Source organism: Nuphar pumila, chromosome 6 (genome assembly GCF_984573655.1).
Source record: "Nuphar pumila chromosome 6, dmNupPumi1.hap1.1, whole genome shotgun sequence".
NCBI classification, from domain to species: Eukaryota; Viridiplantae; Streptophyta; class Magnoliopsida; order Nymphaeales; family Nymphaeaceae; genus Nuphar; species Nuphar pumila.
The window spans coordinates 11,087,031-11,097,719 of NC_143254.1; the positions used below are offsets into that span (position 1 = coordinate 11,087,031).

General features: G+C 36.9%; 1 protein-coding gene across 5 annotated transcripts in view; it reads right to left on the bottom strand.

Moving 5' to 3' along the window:
• The window catches only part of LOC149833948 (histone deacetylase 6-like), a 34,951-nt gene extending 27,149 nt beyond the window's left edge, over positions 1 to 7,802 (bottom strand). For 4 of the 5 annotated variants that reach the window (XM_090009909.1, XM_090009908.1, XM_090009907.1 and 1 more), the window contains exons 1-3: positions 7,240 to 7,801; positions 516 to 956; positions 281 to 423 (exon numbers count right to left, since the gene is read on the bottom strand). In XM_090009909.1, the coding sequence (XP_089866035.1) occupies positions 281 to 423; positions 516 to 956; positions 7,240 to 7,794 (1,139 nt within the window). In that variant the 5' untranslated portion in view covers positions 7,795 to 7,801. Of the gene's footprint in view, positions 1 to 280; positions 424 to 515; positions 957 to 7,239 lie in introns of all 5 variants that reach the window. The other variant, XM_090009906.1, reaches the window with a different exon arrangement.
• Positions 7,803 to 10,689: the final 2,887 nt, after the last annotated feature.

The following is a 10,689-nucleotide window of genomic DNA, read 5'->3' on the forward strand; positions in this document are numbered from 1 at the left end:
ATCATAAAAATAAGACAAAAAATAACCTCAATAGTCAATATCGAGAAACAGCAAAAAAAAACAGGGGGTCCAACAGTAAGTCCTTCATAGGGACTCCAATTTCTAAAACTCTTGAATAGTTTCACGTGTTGAAGAGTAGAAAGGGATGAATATCTCTACGGCATCACAAACTAGAAAAATTTATTGCAATTAAAACAAACAAAACTGCAGAATACAACCCCCTTCCAGCAAATTGGTTACAGTGCACCAATAGAAAGTGAAATTATGTAACTGAAGTTACCTCATCCTCTCTAGATCTCTTAGCGAATTTTGGTTCTCCATGTTGCTGGGCTCAATATGAAGGGTATAGTCTGGACCAAAGTATTCATAGTACTCGTTGTAGGGCAATCTATTTTCAGGTTCTACCCCAACAGCAATTGCAGTCTGCACAAAGTTTTTTCAAGAAGCTTTAAAAAGACAAACATAAATACCAATTGTGCTATAGCAAAATAAAAAGTATGTTTGATTCAACAAACCTCATAGCACCAACAACGGGCAACGTTGCGGATGGTATACCCACCACCTCCCAAAACCATCAATGGAACATTGAAAGATCTAAGAAAGCGAAGACAATCACCATGTCCTTTCACTGACAAGTTAAAGCATCCTAGCCTGTCTCCAGATAGTGAGTCAGCTCCACATTGGAGGACAACTGCATCTGGTTGATAAACCCCCATAACTTTTTGAATAATAGGCCTAAACAGACCTTTGAAGCTCTCATCATCCATCCCATCATTTAAAGGGACATTCATTGCATAAAATTTTCCCTTCCCATATCCTATGTCCTTTATATGCCCTGTCCCAGGAAAATAGTCTCCAAATTTGTGGAAAGACACAGTCATCACTCTGTCAGTCGTGTAAAATGCCTCCTCAACACCATCTCCATGATGAATGTCTATATCCACATAGAGCACACGCTGCACAAAGTCATTGACCCAACTAAATACATTATTGAAATGGGGGCCAACAACAAAGAGCCTATCAAGACATTCAAATATAGAAAGGCAAAAAAAACAAAAAAAGGAAAGAAAGCAAAAACTCCACCTAGAGGTAGGGGTGGCAATCGGGTCGGGTTGGCGGGTAGACCCGGCAGGTTGGCGGGTCAGCATACCTCAACCCGAACCCAACCCGTTTAATAAACGGGTCATCTGTGGCAAACACGAACCCGACCCGTTTATTAAACAGGTAACCCGACACGACCCGCCAACCCGTTTAATAAACGGGTTGGGTCGGGTAAACGGGTTGGCGGGTCGGGTTGGCGGGTGCATCGGGTCAGGTAAACGGGTTGACGGGTCAGGTAAACGGGTTGACCCGCCCGCCTAACCTGTTTATTAAACGGGTCAGCCGGGTTGGCAGGTTGGCATACCCCTAACACGAACCCGACCCGTTTAATAAACGAGTTAGGCGGGTCGACCCGTTTATTAAACGGGTTAGTTTAAGCCAAACCCGAACCCGCCTAAGAGGCAGGTTGGCGGGTCGTGTCAGATTTTGCCACCCCTACCTAGAGGCGTGTTTAGAAGTATAACCATGTAGCCACATCACCAACATAAGGATAAAAGTTGACAAAAAAATTTGCTAGGAGTAACACTAATGTCAAATGATGCCCTAAATATTCTTCATGGACTGCATCTTTACAGTTTCTTTCCCTCAGGCCCTGCTCGACTGTATTTTAAATATTGTTTTATAAGTAATAAACAAAAATACTAATAAATAATTCTGAACAAGAACAACAATGAAGAGCAGTTTGGATGCAGTGTGAACAGAGATTTTTTTTGTTTTCTTTTATGAATTTGATTGTACAGGTGTTATCCACATAATTGATTTAATAGAATTCGACTCTTGAATTGTCTGGTTCTGACATGTGAGTAGGCTTTTATAAGGTTTGAAAGTCAACAGTCCAAAATTTTCATACGTATTCAAGGCTCAAAATCGTACTTTTCTGTCGAAAAAACATGATCCAATGTCAATTCGTAGCAAATGGATCGTGCCGAACACATCTACAGGTTCTATTTGCAAAAAAACTCACCAGAAGTGCTCAGTCTGCATGCAGTTTACACAAGTCTGTCCACATACTACTCTCTCTCTCTCTCTCTCTCTCTATATATATATATATATATATAATATATATATATATATATATAATATATATATATTGCTACAGCCCTTTTTTACATGCAATCTAGTAGGAAATAGTCGCAACCAGTGTTATTAAAAACGCGCCTCAAGGCGCAAAAAGCGCGCCTCACCTCAAGGCGAGGGCCTTTGTGCCTTGAGGTGCTGGTATAAAGCGCAATACCCATGAGGCGTGCGCCTCATAGGCCTTGAGGCGCATGCCTTGAGGCGAGGCGCGCCTGGGACTGAGGCGTACACGCCTCTTTTTGCTGTAGTTCATGCACAAAAAATCAATTCAACTATTCTAATTTATTCTTTTTGTTTTCAGTTAATGTGGAAAACCATAAGCCCCTTAGTAAAGGTGCTGCATCGCGCAAATTTATACCCTCCCGCAACCACGCACCCCAATTTTTTTAAAGTGCCGCAACCACGCACCCACACCTATGTGACATAGATGATCAACATGGGAACCTGTGGAATTTCTGTTTAGGTCTGTCGACATGGGCTAGGTGACATGTTGACAGGCCTAAAAGAATGAGATAGCTGGATTGTAAAGTAGCACTATCACAACAAAGAGTCTCATGTTCAAGACCTGAGAGGCTAACCCCAGCCTGCATATCATAAAAAAAAGGAAAATTAAAAAGAAAGGGCTGGCTGACATTGTGCCTTCCTTCAATGGCTTTTGGATTATCAGCTTTTAACAGTGTGAAGGACTTTGTTCATTTTAGAGCCTCTGCTACTTAAGGGCATAGTCACCAATCAGTCATGATGATGATTGTGGAGTGCCACAGCTCTTCTGCTTCTGATGAGCCTTTTGACATGATTGACTGCAGTCACCTTGATTGAGGTGCTATTGTTGATCTTGTAGCATGTTTATGCTAAACTTTAACATTTAAGTTAAGGGGATACATAACCATAAAATTAGGTTAGCCACTTGGAACATAGGGTCTTTAACTGGTAAGTTGGTAGAGTTAGTAGATGTTATGTGTTGGAGAAAGATTGATATTTTATGTCTTCAAGAGACCAAATGGGTAAGGTGAGAAAGTTAAAGTGATAGAACCTATGGGATATAAGATTTGGTATACAGGAATAAATAGGAATAGGAATGGCGCAGGGATTGTTATGAGTCGTCAGTTTATAGATAATGTAGTTGAGGTCCGTAGGAAAGGTGATAGAATTTTACTTATTAAATTAGTATTAGGAACGGATATTATTAATATTATTAGTGTTTATGCACCTCAAGTAGGTTTAGATGATTCCATTAAGCATCAATTTTGGGAAGATTTAGATGGAGTAGTACAAAGGATATCTTATGGAGAAAAGCTTTTCATCGGCGGTGACCTTAATGGACATGTAGGCATTAGTAGAGATGGATTTGAGAGTATCCATGGAGGCTATGGTATAGGAGAAAGAAATGAAAGTGGAGAAAGGATTTTAGATTTTTGTTTGTCCTATGATATGATCTTAGCAAACACTTGGTCTAGGAAGAGGGAGTCTCACCTAGTAACATTTAAAAGTGGGGTTAATACGAGTCAGATAGATTTTTTCCTACTTAGAAAGAGAGATAGGGGTTGTTGCATCGATTGTAAGGTTATACCGGGAGAAAGTGTAGCTACACAACATAGAGTCTTAATTTTAGATCTTAGAATTAGACAATGCCGCAAAAGGGATAGACATAGGATAGATCCTAGAATTAAGTGGTGGGCACTAAAAGGAGCTAAACAAGAAATGTTTGTAGAGCAGGTAGTTAAGGAAGTTGATTGGTGTCTCGAGGAGGATTCAGAATCAATGTGGAATAAGATAGCGGGTGATATGAGAAAAGTGGCTAAGGAGGTATTGGGTGAGTCTAAAGGCGGTGCACCACTAGGTAAGGATACATCATGGTGGAACGAGGATGTCAAATTAGCTATTAAGGTTAAAAGAGAGTGTTATAGAAATCTAAGTAAGAGGCGTGATAATGAGAATTTGGAGAAGTATATGATAGCAAAGAAGGAAGCTAAAAAAGTTGTTCGAAACGCGAGGGCTAAGGTATATAAGGAGGTTTATGACAAGTTGGATACCAAAGAAGGCGAGAAGGATATTTATAGGCTTGCAAAGATGAGAGATAGGAAATCGAAGGATTTGGGTATGGTTACATGTATCAAAGATGAAACGCAAAGGGTTGTAGTCAAAAATGAGGAGATTAAGGAGAGATGGAAAGATTATTTTGATAAGCTATTTAATTATAGTCATGCTCAAGATCTTGGAGACTTCTTCATTCCTTTTCATGAGATTAATCGTGACTTCATGCGCAAGATTCAAAAGAAAGAAATTGCAGAGGCTTTGAAGAAAATGAAATCAAGAAGGGCAGTTGGCCCAGATGGTATACCTATCGAGGCTTGGAAATGCTTGGGAGAGAAAGGTTTAGAATGGTTGACAAATCTTTTTAACTTGATTTGGCGAACAAATAAGATGCCTAATGAGTGGAGGAAGAGTACTTTGGTGCCTTTATATAAGAATAAGGGTGATATACAAGATTGCACAAACTATCGTGGTATAAAACTCATGAGTCATACTATGAAACTTTGGGAGAGGGTGATTGAGTCTAGGTTGAGGAAGGTTGTCATGATATCGGAGAATCAATTTGGTTTTATGCCTGGAAGATCAACTATGGAAGCTATACATCTTCTTAGACAACTTATTGAAAGATATAGAGAGAGGAACAAAGATTTGCATATGGTTTTTATTGATTTAGAGAAGGCATACGATAGAGTACCTAGGGACGTTCTCTGGTGGACAATGATGAAGAAAGGTGTTTCTCTCAAGTACATTAGTATAATTAAAGATATGTATGAAGGAGTAGTAACCAATGTCCGCACTTGTGGAGGGGTGACAACCAATTTTCCGATAACGGTTGGGTTACATCAAGGATCTGCTTTAAGCCCTTTCCTATTTGCGATAGTGATGGATGAGCTTACGAGATCAATTCAAGAAAATGTACCGTGGTGTATGTTGTTTGCTGATGATATTGTTTTGATTGATGAGTCCAGAGCTGGGGTTAATGCTAAGTTAGAATTATGGAGACAGACATTGGAAGCTAGAGGTTTTAAGTTGAGTAAGAGTAAGACTGAATATATGGAATGTCGGTTTAGTAAGCAACGAAGTAGTGATGGGAGTGTAGTGAAGCTTGGTGAGCAAGAAATACCGGTGAATGATTATTTCAAATATTTGGGATCCATCATTCAAAAGTATGGAGAAATTGATGGAGATGTAAATCATAGGATAAAGGTTGGGTGGATGAAATGGAAAAGTGCAACTGGAGTGTTGTGCGATCGTAGAATGCCATTGCGGTTGAAGGGAAAGTTTTATAGGACGACTATTAGACCCGCTTTACTATATGGTACGGAATGTTGGGCTGCCAAGAGACATCATATTCAAAAAATGAGTGTAGCTGAGATGCGGATGCTTAGATGGATGTGTGGAAATACAATAAAAGATAAGATTCGGAACGAGGAGATATGTAAGAAGGTAGGTGTTGCACCCATTGAAAATAAGATGCGAGAGAATCGTTTACGGTGGTTTGGACATATTCGGCGAAGGCCTAATAATGCTCCAATTAGAAGGTTGGAGAAATGGGAAAATATATTAGTTAAAAGAGGTCGGGGTAGGCCTAGGAAGACTTGGATGGAGATGATAGGAAAGGATATGAATGCTTTGAACCTCACCCAGGACATGGCATTGGATAGAAATGATTGGAGGAAAAGGATTCATGTGGAAGACCCAAAATGAATTTCTTTTTTGGTTCATATCGCTGACCCCAATTGTTTTGGGATGAAGGCGTAGTTGTTGTTGTTGTTGTTGTTGGATACATAACCTACTGACTAAGATATAATTTTTGAGCTAGTCATGCTATCACTATCAATGTTCAGTGAGGCGATTAGATGAGATAACTCAAGCACACCTATTTTCCATGAGAAAAGCTTAGCAATTGTGGATAGAGATAAAAAATGGAAAAGTCAGGAAATAGAATAGAAATAGGCTGTCTTTCATGCCAAACTATGGAAAATAGAAAAAAGATAATAGATAGAAATAATATGAAATTGAGAAAAAGATGTTAAATCAGAAATCTAGGAAGGGGAAATATCACAATGTTTCATGATAATATCATTGCATGCTTCAAATTTTCATTATTTTGAAAAAATGATGACAAAATACTTTAATAATGTTTCATGAAAATATTGCTAAAACATTGTGATAGTTTGAAAATATTGGAGATATGTGTGTTGTATTTTCAAGCTTATGAAGAAAAATCCTAAGGCTTAAAGTTTTATTTTTGATGAACTCACTATTCTTGTTTGGGCTTAAATATTGGAGATATGTGTGTTGTATTTTCAAGCTTATGAAGAAAAATCCTAAGGCTTAAAGTTTTATTTTTGATGAACTCACTCACTATTATTTCTGAAAGAACTCACCATTTTTTGAGATTTTTTATTTCCTGTTGGTTGTTGCTTCATCAATAAAGATTTATTTATTTATTTATGATTTTAGATAATTTTTATATATTTTTTAAGTTTTAAAAAAAAAAATTGAGGCTTAGGCTTTACGCCTCGCCTCAGATTTTGGTGGAGCGCCTCGGTACGCCTCAACGCTTTTCACAACACTGCTATATAGTGTTTGTGCACTGCAACTATATCATGTTCATACACTGATTTCTCAGAGTTTTAGATAAATCGATAAATGACAAATAGAACAATGAAATATAAAGCAAAACTAAGAAAAGGAGTACAATCCTTTCATGGGATTTAAAAGGGTATATATATATATATATATATATATAACAACGGAAACTGGTTTATGACTTACTTTCTTAGTATTCTAATCTTAATCAACAACAGAAGAAAAGGAAAAAAATCAATCATGGTGGATATTGGTTTGATGTCTTGCTTTCTTAGCATTCTAAGTAAAGAGAATTGTGCTAAGAATAAAAGAGAAAGAACATAAAAAGGTTATAATAACAAGAGGAAACCCCAAAAGAAATTAAATCCTCAAGAAAGCTCAAAAAAAGTGAAGGGGGAAAGGAAGGGGGGGTTGGAATTGCAGCAAACTCACCCTGTGGACCTTGAGCAGCTCGAGGATGCCGAGGACGATGTCGTTGACGTAGCAGAATCCAGAGGCCTCGCTCTTCTTGGCGTGGTGGAGGCCGCCGGCCCAGTTGATGGCGATGTCAGCGAGGCAGCGGTTGAGCTTGACGGCGGCGCCGATGGAACCGCCGGCGGAGGCCTGGCAGAAGGCGAAGAGGCCGTCGAAGACGGGGCAGTCCTCGCCGACGTTGAAGCGCTTGAGGTGGCGGGAGTGATCGTGCTGCGTCTCCGGGGTGGCGGAGGAGAGGAAGGCGACGTAGTCGGGGTCGTGAAAGCGTCGGATGTCGTCGGGGGTGGCCATGAACGGGCGGTTCACCTCCATCCGGCGGTGGAGGCCGTAGTGAACCACCAGGTTGTGGGCCATCCGGATGCGGTGAGGCTTCATCGGGTGGCCCTGCCCGTAGTAGTAGTCCCCAATCCCCGGCTCGTAGAAGTACGACACCCGCCGCCGTCCGCCGTCCGGGCACGCCGCACTCGGTAGCGACGCCCCGCTCCGATCCTCCTCCATCGCCGTAGCCGTCATCTCTCTCTCCCTCTGGGGAAGGGCCAAGCACGACTTAAGTACCCTTTCCTATCATTAAAGTCGTAAAATGATGTTTCAAGAAAATAACAAAAATATCTTTCTACCAAAAAGGGTTAAAATCATCATAAACTCTTCTCCTTTAAAAGGAGCTTTTGGCAATATATCGCCCTAAATATTTCAAATCACCCTTTGACGATGCATCATCTGTCGTAATAGGAGTTTTGATTGATGATGCACCATTTATCATCGTCTGCTATCATCAGAGTACATTTTTTCGTTATCTACTATCATCGAAGCACCCTTTGTTGTCGTTTACTACCATCGAAGCACATTTTGTCATCGTCGTCATCTATTATCGTTGGAGCACCCTTTATCATCGTCTGTTCGTGAGAAATAGTTGAACTACCAAAAAAATCAACATTTTATGTATTGTTCATCATAATATCAGGGTACAAGTATCGAACTGAGTAGAAAAATAATAACGATTTACAACAGAGATAATGATGACAACGTCAAACTGAGTAGAGTAGCGATTTACAATAAAAATCAAATAAGCGAGTCGCGATTTACAGTAGAAATCAGATCAATGAGTAGCGATTCACGGTAGAAATCAAAACAGAGAGTAACGATTTACAATAAAAATCAGATTAGAGAGTAGCGATTTACAATAGAAATTAAATTAGAAAATAGCGATTTATAGTATAAATTAGATCAGAGAATAACGATTTACAGTAGAAATCAAATCAGAGAGTAGCGATTTACAGTATAAATCAGGTCGTCATTCGATTTGCAACATCCTTCAGCAAATCGTTGTTCGATTTGTAGTATCCTTCAGTAAATCGTCATTCAACTTGCTACTTTCTTTAGCAAATCGCTATTTCGATTTGTGGTATCTTTCTACAAATCACCATTGTGATTTGTAGTCCTCTTTAACAAATCGTCATTCGATTTGCGACATTCTTCAATAAATCACAATTGTGATTTATAATTTTATTTAGTAAATCGCAATTGTGATTTACAGTGTCTCTTAGTAAATCATTGTGCATTTTATAATTATCTTTAGTAAATCGCTATTGTGATTTACAGTGTCTTCGGTAAATTACTATTACAATTTACAGCATCTTCAGTAAATCGCTATTGCGATTTACAGTGTCTTCAGCAATTCACTATTGTGATTTATGGTGTTATTCAGCAAATTGCTATTCAAATCAGGGCCAACTTGTCGGAGGCGTATCTCTTTAACCGAAGATCATATTTCTGATCCATAAAAAGTGGTGCCTTTGTGATTGAATCTAGTTTATTTTTGCCAAATTACAGTGATTTCTATAGCATGCCCTATTTTGTTTAAAAACCAGACCCCTAACATTCTGCATTATTTATATTGCACAAATTTTAGTCCAAGTTATATCTCCCCAACGAGATATCATTTTTCAAATCTGTAAAAAGGGTTGTCTTCCTTTATGTGTCTAGTTTATTTTTGTCAATTTTTATAAACTTTTATATCTATTTGTTATTTTAATTCTGTTAAAAATAAGACCTAGTTACAGAACTTTAAGTTCTGTAATAGGTTCATTTCCTAAAACAGAATGGTGACTTCCCGAAGTCACCATTTCTAAACCAGAACTGATTTTCCCATTCTGTAACTTGAGAAAGTTTCCTAATCATGTTAGAAAACTTCTCCCATAAATTTGGTACAATTTAAATTCATATGTCCTTTGAAACATCTAAATTACAGAAGTTTATTCACTTTTTCTCAAATTCCTGTTTTTGACAAAAGGCCTTCATTTTTTAATTTTTCTTCCATAATTTCTCAAAAATCTTTAATCTTAAATGGTTTTAAGATAAGTCCAGAGTCTTCATAACTATTGTGAGTATTTTTATACATTATTTATTTTACTTTGCTTAATTTTCCTTATTTTGGAGCTTGAAAGGCCTATTTTGGATGGTTTCTTTCAATTTTCCAATATTGAAGGAAAATCTGACTAAGCCTACATTTATTACTAATATATTTGCTCAATTTTGCAGGTATTTTGTTTTTTTTTGTTTTTTTCTTTTTTAGTTGTTGTATTTAATTTGAGGGTTGTAATTAAATACTCAATGAGAATTTTTACTTTATGCTTAGTTCCGGAATGAATGAACATTTAGTTTAAGCTTAATTTCATAATTACCTTATTTCATTTTTTTTTATTTTATTTCAAATACACAATGGAAAAACATGAATGGCACGTGCACCATTCTAATAAGAGGTAAATAACCCTAAATAAACGATTCACATTTATGGCTATAGTCAAAATGTGAACAATACTTAGGATTTTTACCTTTCATGGGATAAAATTTAACCTCCACTTCAAGTCCCTTTTTAAAAATCATCATACTTCTATAAAATAAATTTTCTTTTCTTCTTCTATCAGAATTTAAGATATAAATTAATTTGAGATATATTTGTGGTCATAGTCATGAATATATTAAAAATTAATTTTATTTTAAAACCTATAAAGGCCCAAAAAAAATTTTTATTCTTTGTTAGAATTCAAATGAAGATTAGACTAGAATATATTTGTGACCATAGTCATGAATATATTAAAATTTAATATATTTTTTAATTCTATTAAAGAATAAAATTTGCTTTTAATTCTAATTTTAAATAAATTCATTTAATGCATTCATCAATTAAGATAGAATTGCATCATTATTTTTCATATTTTTCAAATTATTTCAAGTTATTTTTAAATTTCTAAGTAATTTTTGAAATAAGTTTTCAAAAACAATTTTCATTTCTAAATTCAAAGTCATTTTTTATTTCTAATTATAAATTTAAATTTATCTTTTTATTTCATTTTTCAATTTTATTTTCAATTTCATTTTCAATTTCATTCAATTTTAAGCTCCTATTGA